Raw genomic sequence first — 12,669 nt, forward strand, 5'->3', positions numbered from 1 at the left:
GAATGTTTTGACATAATAACTAAGAAAGTTACATGAAGGCTATGTTAACCAGTTTGATGGAAGTGTCTTAGATTGTGTGTGAAAACACCACACTGTACCCCCAAAGTGCATCAATGTACACAGTTACCATTCAATAAAAAAAAAAAAAGAAGAAGAAATAAAAAACCCGAACAGACCAATAACAAGTAACAAAACTGAAGCAGTAATAAAAAGTCTCCCAACAAAGAAAAGTCCAGGACCAAATGACTTCCCTACTGAAATCTACCAAACTTTTAGAGAATTAACACCAGATTGTCCTCCATCAACTCCGGAAAATTGAAGATAAAATTCTCCCTAACTCTTTCTACAAGGCCAGCATTACCCTGATACCTAAACCAGACAAGATCACAACAGCAAAAACTACCAGACTAATATTCCTGATGAAACAGACATAAAAACCTTTAACATGTGCAGCACCTGCGGCTCAAAGGAGTAGGGCACCGGCCCATAAACCGGGGGTGGCGGGTTCAAACCCGGCCCTGGCCAAAAAACTGCAAAAAAAAAAAACCTTTAGCAAAGTACTAGTCAACCACATCAAACAGCACATCAAAAAAATGAAACAGCACAATCAAGTGGTATTTATTCTAGCGATGTAAGAATTGTTCAACATTCACAAATCAATAAACATGACACATTGCATCAATAGAATAAAGGAAAGCAACTATACGATTATCTCAATAGATGCCGAAAAAGCATCTAATAAGTTTGACCTCCCTTTGTGATAAAAACTATCCTCAAACTCAGCACTTAAGGGGCACATCTCAACATAACGAAAGCCATGTAAACCCAGAACACAGCCAATGTCACACTCAGTAGGGAAAATCTGGTAGCCTTTCTTCTAAGAACTGGAAAACTACAAGGATGCTCTCACTGTCACCACTTATGTTTAACATGTACTCCTCGTCCTGGTCACAGCAATCAGCCAAACTGGAAAAGAAGTCAAACCGTCTTTCTATGCTAATGATATGATCTTGTATCTAAAAAAAATCTAAATACCCCACCAAAACACTCTTAGATCTAATAAGTAAAATTCAGCAAAGTTGCAGAATACATAAATCAACATACAAAATCAGTAGCATTTCCATAAACCAAAAATAAACAAGCTGAGAAAGAAAAAAAGAGGGCAATGCCATTTATGATAGCTACAAAAAAAAATACAAAACATGGGGCAGTGCCTGTGGCTTAAAGGGGTAGGGTGTCGGCCCCATATACCAGAGGTGGCGAGTTCAAACCTGGCCCCGGCCAAAAGCTGCAAACAAACAAACAAACATATATATATATATATATATATATATATATATAACACCAGGAATAAATTTGATGAGAGAAGTGAAAGCCCTCTGCAAGGACAACTACAGTGCTGGCGGAAGAAGTTGAAGAGGCCCTCACTTCTGACCTGGAAGAATTTCTGCCATTAAAATTACCACAGACCCAAAGCAACCTACAGACTTCACGCAGTCCCTATCAAAATGTCAATGTTGTTTTTCACAGACTTGAAAAAACAATCATAACATTCATATGGAACTAATGAGCTACAGTAGCCAAGGCGATGCGAGCAAATGGGGAAAAGCTGGGGGTGTTGCGCTTCCTGACTTCCAAAGATGCTGCAAGCTGGAGTAACCAAAACAGTTACTCTCGGCATGTGTTAGTGTATGCAGGTATTTGTGTAAAAACAGACACACCAACCAATGGAACAGATCAGACAGTAAGAAATAAATCCATGTCATTATGGCTAACTGATTTTTGACAAAGGCATACACTGGGAAAAGAACAGAATCTTCAATAAATAGTGCTGGGAAAATTGGATGTCCATATGCACAGGAATGAAACTGGGTCTGTATCTCTCATCATATATAAAAATTAACCAGGACTGATTAAAGACTTAACACTAAGACCCCAAACTATAAAACTACTAGAGGGAAACATTTCAAGACATTGGTCTAACCACTAAAGTAGACACATGGGACTATATCAAACTAAGAGGTTTCTACATATCAAAGGAAACAGTCATCAAGGAGAAGAGACAACCTGTGGAATGGGAGCAAATATGTGCAAACTACTTACCTGGCATAGATTTATGCCTAGAATATACAAGGAACTGAAATATCTCAACAGCCAACAAAACCTCAAAACCCAATCTAATTAAAAAGGGTATAAATGATCTGAACAGACCTGAACAGATCTCAAAAGAAGACATATAAAAGACCAACAGGTATATTAAAAAAAATGCTCAACATCACTAATCACCAGGGGAATGCTGTTATAAATTCTCTTGTTAGTCTTTTTTTTTTTTTTAATTATAGGGATGTCAGCCAAGAAACTTGCAGTAGGTAAAAGGGAGATAGTGCTTTTTCTTGCCTCAGTTCAGTACTTGCAGTAAGGACTATATGGTCTACAAAGCCTAAAATATTTACTCTCTCGGTCCTTTATAGAAAACTGTGTCAGCCCCTGTTCTAGAATAAGGGAAGGAATTGTACATATGTTCCAAATATCTAATACCACATAAGGACATCTTCCATCCACTCCCACATCATGCATAAGTGAAAGTTGGTGTCAGTGTTTCAGAGCGGTCTTTCCTTATCACCCAACCTGTCAATCTCTATCAGTCATATCGTATTAGAAAAGCACTTCCTGATATTTAATAGTAGCTGAACTTAATCTAATTTTTATATTTGTTTACTTTATAACGTTTGTCCTCCCCAAAATCAATTCCCTGGAATATAAGCTTTATAATAGCAATTTGGCATGTCATGTTTACCATGGTATTTCCAGCCCAGAACAATGCCTGACACATAACTGATGCCCACTAAATGTTAGCTGAATGAAGAGCTTTTTTATAAAATCAGGTAAACAAAAGATTCTCAGAAATTAACTCAGAAGAATATTATTTCTTATTTCAAAGAAGAATCATCTCCACAAAGTCTCATGTTTTCTTTTTTAGAATTCATTTTAAAACCATAGACTTTCAGGAAATAATGGCTGTTATTGCTTCTCTAAGACCCACTTAAAGCATCAAGTGGGCAATTTACTCAGTTTCCCTGTATCTTAGTTTCCTCATTTGCAGAATGGCCTTAATAATCTGAAGGTCATAAATGAACTAATATGTTAAATCATTTGAGTTGATTGGGAGAAGATGGCACAAAAATTCATAATAATCATTATCACTTGTAATAAAATGCCCACTTATTTTACATACTAAAGAGGACACATTTTTACAGTCATATCAGATATTTTCTAAGTGCCACAAAGAGATAGAATATAAAATATTTCAGCATCTGTCAAGCTTTACTAGATCTGATTCCCCGCAGGTGAAACATCATAGCAAACTTCATACTCCAGTCTCCCTAAGTTATAATGTAAGGCCAGACTAAGTCCATTTTGTTAATAGCCCACGGCACCCTACCTCCACTGCAGAAACCAACTTTTAAGCAAGCACATCGGCAGAAATAAGAAGATTAGCTCAAAGTTGCAGAACCTTGTGAAACCACACTCCCATCTCTACACAACACCTGGTTCCCTCTAAGTTCCCTTGTGACCCCCCATCCTCTGTCCTATAAATTTAATCTTTCAAGTTCTGCTTCTGTAAAAATATGCTTTGCTGTTAAGAACCCCCTCCCAACTGAAAGCATAAGATAAAAACCTTGCTTCCTCCACTTGTAGGGGTCAAGAGTTTTTTAGGCATGAGCCTGCTCTTGACTGCCCGCTAATAAAGGACCCTATACTCAGTTTGGCCTCAGTGTGCAGATGTATTCTCTATAATTCCACTGGCATCTTCTGGATAACAAAATGGAAAGGTTCTCAAGGAGAACTAGATACATAGAACTTAGTATTTATTTGGCCCAGTTTCTTGTCTTTGAATGCAGGACATCTGCTAAAGCAACACCTCCCAGGCACATCAACATCCAAAAGGGAGAAGCTCATCTCTTAGCAGACAATGAAACCATGCTCAGATGGAAGGGAAGAGAAACAGAGGGAAACAGAGGAAGAAACCAGTGCCGGAGAGCACAGGATAAGAAGAGAATACAATGTGTCAGGGATACGTTCCCAGGCACGCAGTATAAAACAATGGAAAGAATCTAACATGAATGAAGTACCTACTAAGTGCCAAGCAATGTGCTAAGTGCTTTGCGCTTATTTACCCTTGTAAAGCCCAAGATGAATAAATCAGATCAATACTGATACCCCATTTAGAAATGAGAAGACTGAAATTCAGAGAGTACACAAAGCTGATGAAAGAAGCAGCACTGCCACGGAAGCTGAACTGGCCTCCATTCACTCAGCTACTCCCTAAGCATGTTCTGTGTGCTCAGCACCAGTCTGACGCGCCACGAACCAGCCCAGGCTCTGGGGATAAACAGTGAGCTGTCCCTGCCCTCTTGGAACCCACAATGGCTGAGACAGATGTTACACATACAATGACATCGATTAACATTTCACTTAAAATTGTGACAAAAGAGGTAGGACATTACCTAGCCAGGAGGATCTGGGCTGACTTCCTGGAAAGCCGTATTTAAGCTAAAAGATGACTCAGAGTTGCCAGGCAAATGGAGAAGAGGGAAGGTTGTAAGCAGAAAAAACAACACTTTAAAGGCTCTGTTGCAGGACAGAACTTGGCACACCTGGTCAGAGAGCTGTCAGTTTCATCAAGTAACTTCTGCAGGGAGGTTGCTACATGAATATACAAATCTAGGCCAGAAAAATGTGTGACCCTGTGTCGGAGCATGTTTAACATTTTAAATAGGGCAAAAAGAACAAAATGTGCTGGTCAGGTTGGTCCCAGCAAGAGCACGTGGGGCACTGCTGGTGTTGCAGGGATTACAGTCTTTGTGCTGTAAGCACTGGGCAGCCACAAATGGTTTTTAGCAGGAGAGTGAAAAAATCAGTTCTGTACTTGAATAAGATCATGCTTGCTGACTATAGTGAATTTTCTGATAAAATGGTTTGTAGATTATGTCTCTCTATAAGCCTGTACTATGTTACAAGGACAAGCCACATACTCACATTGTTTTGCCTTCTATAGCAGCAGATACATGTTCAATATCTTTTTGTTACCCAAAGACTTGTCCAGGGACCACCAGCAGCAGGAGTGGAGTCACTGAGGAGCTTGTTAGAGAAATATGTAATTTCAGGCCCCTCCCAAGACCCACTGAATCAGAGTCTGCAGCCTTAATGAGATCCCCAGGTGATGTGTCTTCACTTTAGAGACAGGAAGACTTGTTTTACATAATTGTGCCCCACCACCCCACCCTCAGCAGAACCTAAATGATAACTGTTTCCAGGACTCTGAATTTTCTGGAGCCCGCTGATACCTCTAAGCTGGTCCATCATCATTGTTGGGTGGGATGCTGAGTTGGAAAGGACAAGGGAAAAATCACACAAAAGAACAGGGTTCAACTCCTGTCCAGAAACAGGACTGATCAAGTCAGAATCCTGCAGTGCAGATGTCATTCCCAGCAAAAGGAGCCTCGGACATCTGTGTTGACAGCTGAGCACACCATGAGGAGCATAGTCTTACTTTAAGTCACCTCCTTCAAGATAGTTATTAAACTGTCACCCTTACAAAACAAAATAAAACAAAACACATATACAAACACCAGCCCCTGTGCATAACAAAATATTCAGGCTTCTGTCATAATATTCCTTATGGTACCTAAAAGATGAGGAAAATAGTAACTATGAGGCAAGATAACTTGAATTATGAATTCCTTTTCAGTCAACTGTCACTTGCCAGTGGGAGTAGCCTTTTGGCTAGAATTTTCTAAAGATCTGTTTCTTGGTTATCTTAGGCACTTTGCTACAAGGCTTAAACTTGTACCAGACTTATCCCTGATGAACTGCACAGCTGCTATTTGGCAGCTGCTCTGTGGCTCCGCATGGCTGCCGTGTAGTGCAGTGGCTAGAAGCATTGACTTTGGTAGCCAACTGCCTGGATCAAATCCTGCTTTGCCAGTTATCAGGTGTGTGGCTTAGTTCGTCTGTGTCTCAGTTTTCTCATCTATAAAATGGACATGATAACTGTACTTATCACAGAGAACTTGGACACAATGGCTAGAATATGTTAAATATTGCGCATATGCTAGTTTGCTGTTGTCGTTCTACTACAAATGAATATCATCAGAAGCTAAGACGTTTCACAGGACAACAGGCACAGGAAAGAATATTAGTCACAGTTCATACAAACACCACTGGCAGGAAGGGTTGTCTGTTAGCAATTGGGAAATTTCCACATATTCGTTTCTCTGATGCCACCCGTAAGAAATCTGCAAGGCTGTGTGGCCTCAGCAAGGTCAAATGCTCTAGGTTTTTAAGTTGATAATCCAAAATAATGTCTTACAATTTTAAAATCTAAATCTATAAACATTATAGGTGAAAGTTATTTTCCTTTGAGTTTAAGATGGCCTAATTTAAAACCAACAAACATTACCTTCTCATGCCAACCGAACTGTAACCAAGAGTGTTAACGACCACCTACCATATGAAATCAATTTCTTTTTATCAAGTTTCAGCAATGTAATGATTCCCTCAAAATGTTACATATTTTTATAAAGGAAGAATTACTTTATATGGTAAAACTATGATTCTACTTCCCAGAAGCTTGCAGCCTATGAAACATATAATTTTTTACCATTCATTTATTCAGTTTTGTTGTTTTCTCATGCTCAGTGCAGCTGCATCTCAGATGACAAGATAGCCATTTCACTATGGGCTCTACTGATTCTTTTAAAACAAATAAAAATTCTGATAAATCATTTTCACTCAGCAAAGCCAAAAGCTACAACCATCACTCTCACTATGAAATAGACTTGATGTGTTTTAATCTGTTTACTGTACGGTTGTTAACTTACAATGCACTACCACAGACTGCATTCTTTATCAAGAACAGGAGTTTCTTTGGCTGACAGTGGGAGAGGCTGGAAAATCCTAGCGCATGGCTCCAGCATCTGGGGAGCCACCCCACGGCAGGAGGGTGGAATGCCGAAGTGAGCACCCAAAGACAGAGAGGAAGTGGACCCAACTTGTCTTTTTTATTAGGAACTTACCTGAGTGGTAACTAACCCACTGCTGTGATGACAGCATTAATTCCTTTATGGGGGCAGAATAAATGCCATAATCACCTCCTATCGGTCCTACCCCTAGACACTGTTACAATGGCAATTAAATTTCAACTTGAGTTTTGGAGAGGATATTTAAGCCATAACACTTGTTCATCAAAAAAACCTTTGTACCAGTAGAATTCAATAATTGTTTACCAAACAAAGAGAACCTTGTTTTAAAATATACATAATAATAAACATATGTACTTAATAGCTTGCATTTTTATTTGTAAGCCAATTTAACACAGTTAAACTTATTAATTAGACCAAAAAGGCACTATTTATGAGGAAAAACTCTCCTATAAAAAGCTTACAATTATGTTGCTTGAAATATCTGTATCAGGGCATTTAACTCTAAAATTTTGCTTTCCTAAAAATGTGACCAAACTTCTAAATTACCAAGGGTTGTTCTGAAATACTGTGAGACTTTTAATCAAATGAAAAGAAAATCTCATTTAAAAAATACTACAAATTTTAATTTTATGTGCATAATAATTCCCATCTTAGCATAATTACTAAGAGTCAATAGAAACAATGAGTATATTGTTTCTAACTTGAAATGACAAGAATTCTACCGGAGCTTAGTAAGTCAGTCAGTCAATTGATTAGTAAATTCTGATACTTCATCCTTACGGTGTTCAAAGTCATCAGTAAAATTCAATACAAGCAAAGCCAGAGCAGCCACACAGCCTGGCAGCCTTTGTAAGAAATGATGAGTGTTTAGACAGTTGGGTAAATACACTGCTGAACTCCCCTGGAACCACAACTAAAGGTGATGCTGTGGTATCTTTGATAACTCAAAGTCTCTTAAAAACAACGGCATTATACCTATCAGAAGGTGAACCATATTTTTCAGAAAATGTGGTGAGCAAATTTATGAGAAAGCATGGTTAGATATTCACAGCTACCATTGCTCTTCCTGTTCCTAGAGGCTGTATCAATATAGTCTAAAGTTTTTATCACAATTGATTTTCCAGGCTGTTCTCTGTTGTACGTGTCCCAAAGAGAAATTATCTCCTACTGATAGGACCATGTCCCTGAGTTTCAATGATTAGATTGGAGTAACTCCCCCAGCTGTGTCAGGTATTACCCATGTCATACAACCACCTTGCCCGAACACTCAGACTATAAAGTTTAAGGGAAGCTTTGTGTTTTTATCTCGCAACTGGTAACTGATTGTCTGAGTACTATTTACTGGATGCTTTATGTCAAAAGTGCTGCGTTAGCGTGTGAAGGAATATAAATCTACACTACAGCCCTGACTACCTAGCTGGGAAGACGTGAGACACGTTTGCATCAGGATGTCCTAGTTGCTCCCACCTGAGAGTGGAGATGACACGTCTGCCCAACACCACCACTACTCTGCTTCAGGGTTTACATTTGCATGAGTATTTGTGTTGGAAAGTGAGGAACTGAAATCTCTGCTTTGGTTCAGAATTCAGGTCTGCTCCCTGTTTATCAGCTGCATGCATCTCTGGCTAATATTTATCTTAAACTCTAATGCAGTGTTTTTCAGCCTTTTTTATCTCATGGCACACTTGAACCTATAGTTAAACTTCTGTGATACCCTTAAATTATATTGATCAAAAAAAGAGTTAAAAAAGAATATACTTACTGTGCTTTGACCTTTTCTTTTGAAAATAATCTAATTAATGGTCTTTAAAAATTTTCACAGCATAACCATTGAAAATCACTGCTGTAAGGTCTTTATTTTTAACATAAGGATAGTAGTACATACTGTACTGGGTTATAGGAAGAATCAAATTGGATAACAAGTGTAAAGTGCTCAGCATAGTGTCCGATATCTAGTAAGCAAATGAGAGATGTTGGTTAATTGGGGAGTATGATAATTTCCTCCTGCCAGTTTTCTTTTTCAGAGAGGGGAGTCACACCCTGAAGCAACAGCAATTGCTTTCAGGTGAACTTTGTGAGACTTGAGGCCCAAACAGTACTGCCTGGGGACTAAGGGAATAAAGTCAGATTTGGGGTTTGGGAGGGGGAACCTCTGTCCTCCTTGTTGGGATGCAGTGAGGCCTGAAGAGCTATGCTGACCTTTGGCACTTCATGCTTTGTGGTTTTGAGAGCACCAGGAGAGAAGCACTATCTCTTAGTCATCCCCCTAAGTGGCTTTTGCAAAGCAAATGTCAAGATGGATGGGAGTAAAGAATCAGGGAATGTGGTCCTGGGCAGATACAAGAAGCCAAAAATTCCCAGAATGACTGGAGCGATTTGGACAAGAGAATGCCATGAACCTCTCATTGTACACCAACAGGCTGGTAGGGCTTGGTGACACACACAGATATAATGACAATAGAAGGCAGAACATGCTGAGGTGACATAAAGTAGCCAAGACTCAGGGGAAGAACAGATCAGTGTGAGCCAAAGGGTTAAAAGATCTGGGACGTCAACTGGCCTTTGCAGACTGAAGAGGCCGAGTTGCCCATGATGGTCTAAAATAGTGATTTTCAACCAAAAATTCCTAAAAGATCATTAATTACTTTCAAAAGAAGTTCAAAGCACAGTAAGTATATTCTTTTTTCTTACTCTTTTTTTGATCAGCATAATTTAAGTGTGTCATGGAAGCTTAACTATAGGTTCAAGTGTGCCATGAGATAAAAAAGGTTGAAAGACACTGGGCTAAAAGAAAAAACAATGAGTCCAGGTGTGGAGGAGACCAGCTGGGGCCTTGGGTCAGTGACTAGGACAGTGGTGTGTGCCAGACAACAGGGGCAAAGGTTAGAAAGCTAGTCAGAGGCCATATTTGAATGGCTGAAGGGGCTAAATTTGTTTCCACAGGAGATGGGGAACTAGAGAAAAAGATTTTGGTTTGGGAAACCTACAGCAAAACCAGTAATGAAGAAGGCGACCTGGCTTCACATGGCACAGAATAGGAGAGGTGCACACAGGGTGGTGAAATGGTTAGAAGCCTCTTCACGGACAAAGCAGGAGCACAGCGGACATACTGTACTGACATAACATTATGTACCATTTTCTGCCATAGCATTTACTGGGAACAAAAGAAAGTCTAAGAGAAGTCTGGTCTTCTGTTACTCTTCAATCTCCATTCATAATTTTCTCATGATTACGTCACCATGCCCCAGTGGGTGTGGTTGTGAGACACACCTGCTTGTTTATAGTTGCAGAAGCACCCGTGTCGACGCACCAAAGTTCTAGAGTTGCTCTACTGCAATCTCCCCTCTCTCTCTACCGCTTTCTCTCTGGTCCAACTCAGATTTATGCTTTAGAAACACAACTACATTCCTATAATTTCTCTAGGCATTTCAGGCAATGAATTATAATACATTTCCATATAATGTTAGCAGTGATAGAACAGTGTCATATAAAATTATTGTTTCCCCTCATTCAGAATCTTGGAAAGCAAATTATTTCAAAGTGGTTGGGAAAGTGATTCAATGTTTTGCCTCCTGTTAGCCCCACCGACTGCTGATATATCCGACTGCCAATACTGAGAAAAAAATTTTATTTAATGAGAGCAATGAGTAGGCTTTTTAAGGACATTCTTACAACTGCAAATACTCACTTGAGCTCTTCAACAGGATCCTCAGTAAAAGACCATCGTGATGCAGGAGGGTTTCCAGAAGAAGGTTCCAATTACAACCTGGCTGGGATAAGAGCAGTTTCAACTGACCCTGGGCTTTCATTCCTCCAGCTGATGGAGTCCTTTCAAAATGCAAGATAAAGATGGAGTAATGAAGTTAATTTATCTATGAAACTAATAGCCTTAAAGTACAGATGTAATGCTAACTCCTTTAAATGTCAATTCCTCCAAGATTACTCTGAAAATGCTTTCATGCTTACTTACTTTAGGGTTGCCCAGGGAAGGAATTACATTTAATCTCAACTAGCTAAAAGCAAATTAACATTTGGTAGCCTGCCAAATTTAAAACTGATACAAAATAGCTATGCCCATATTTCATGGAACTATGTCTGTTTTGTTTCATGGAGAAAAGAAAAATTATTCATGCATTTATTCTGAATGCATTCATTTGTTCACTTACTGACACACAATGAGTACCTACTATGCACTATTAACTCCTTCCATCATTAACAGAAGGAAGTTCTGATAGATTCCGGCTACTTTGTAATTTGCTATGTGCTGTGATTGCCAATAAAATGAAAGGAATTCAAAGCTTCTGTCAAGGATCAACTGTAATCTAATTTTTAGTATGTAAAGCCTTAAATCAACATGCAATTACCAGAACCACCGCTACCTACATGAGTAATCAGTTCATCAAAGAGAAATAATTCCAAGGCAAATAAGATTCTACTTACAAAATTACCATCAGTGTTGAACAGAAAATTGAAATCAGGTCCTCTATGTCCCACCTTCATTCACCAATGACTCAGCAGAAGATCAGAAAGTAAAGCAGGAATTGGAAACTGATAACATTCTCACCACCTCCTTCTAAAATCTCAGAATTTAGATTCACTGAAGATCATGACATGAGAAAGCCATTTATAAGAACAGCAATAATAAAAGACAGGAAAAGTTCAAACTCAATCTGGTGGTGGCCATAAGGATGTGGTATGTGGTGTGATGGTGGCGTTGGGAAGGGAGCATGACTGGGCGATGGAGCAGTGTGAATGAGGGATCAGATACTTCCGAGGGGACAGCAATGGACAGCAACGCACAGCAAAGGGCTCTAAGGAGAGGGATATTTGCAGCACTGTCATAAGCAGACACAATCTACTGAGTGGAGAGCCATCCAGAGGCCACCACAGGCTAGACCAGTGGTTTTCAAAGCATGGGCCCCGGACCAGCAGTTGGTAAAAATGTGAATTCTCAAGTCAACCTCATACCATCAGGAATCCTGAGGTGGACTCCAGAAACGTGTGTTTTAAGAAGCCCTCTCTAGAAGACTCCGAGGCACGTGAGGCTGGAGAGCCAATGCTGTGGCAGAGCTTTGGAAAGCACAGGGTGGTGGGGACAGGAGCAGGTGGCGCCATCTTTCCTATCTGTGCCTGTGTCTCGTCCAGGTCCACCTACAATAAAAATGTTTGTATCCCCCTAAAATGCTATTTTTGAAACCCTAATTCCAATGTAGTGGTATCTGGAGATGGGAACTTTTGGAGGTAATTGGCTCATGAGGGTGGGAGTAGTGGCCCTATAAGGACAGGCCAGAAGAGCTGACCATTTTCTGCCATGAGGATAAAAAAGTAGGTGGTGGGCAAGCTGGAAGAAGGCCCTCCTCAGAACAACTGTGCCAGTGCCCTCATCTTGGACCTTTGGCCAAGTGTTTGCGTTTCAGCCACCCAGTCTGTATGTGTCTGTCACAGCAGCCGGAGCTGACCACACACCCCGCGTGCACAGAACTCCTATACCCTTGTACCTGCACCTTAATCCTACTCGACCTTTAATCTGCAGCAGAAGCTTCACTTTCTCTGTGACGACTTCACTCTCATTCTGAGTTAAGCCTTTATGGCGAGTGGACACACTTTAGCTCTTTACTTTTTCATCAGCTAAAGTTTCCTCTCTCCACCCAGATTTAAGCCTCTTTAGGATACTTATTTTATA

General features: G+C 39.9%; 1 protein-coding gene across 1 annotated transcript in view; it reads right to left on the reverse strand.

Moving 5' to 3' along the window:
- LOC100940593 (uncharacterized protein KIAA0825) overlaps positions 1 to 12,669 on the reverse strand; it is a 90,277-nt gene that overhangs the window by 8,923 nt on the left and 68,685 nt on the right. Inside the window, 1 exon segment of the mRNA XM_023510864.1 lies at positions 10,674 to 10,814. Within this exon segment, the coding sequence (XP_023366632.1) occupies positions 10,674 to 10,814 (141 nt within the window).

Source organism: Otolemur garnettii, unplaced genomic scaffold, assembly GCF_000181295.1.
Source record: "Otolemur garnettii isolate 467f Iridium unplaced genomic scaffold, OtoGar3 scaffold00017, whole genome shotgun sequence".
Classification (NCBI taxonomy): domain Eukaryota; kingdom Metazoa; phylum Chordata; class Mammalia; order Primates; family Galagidae; genus Otolemur; species Otolemur garnettii.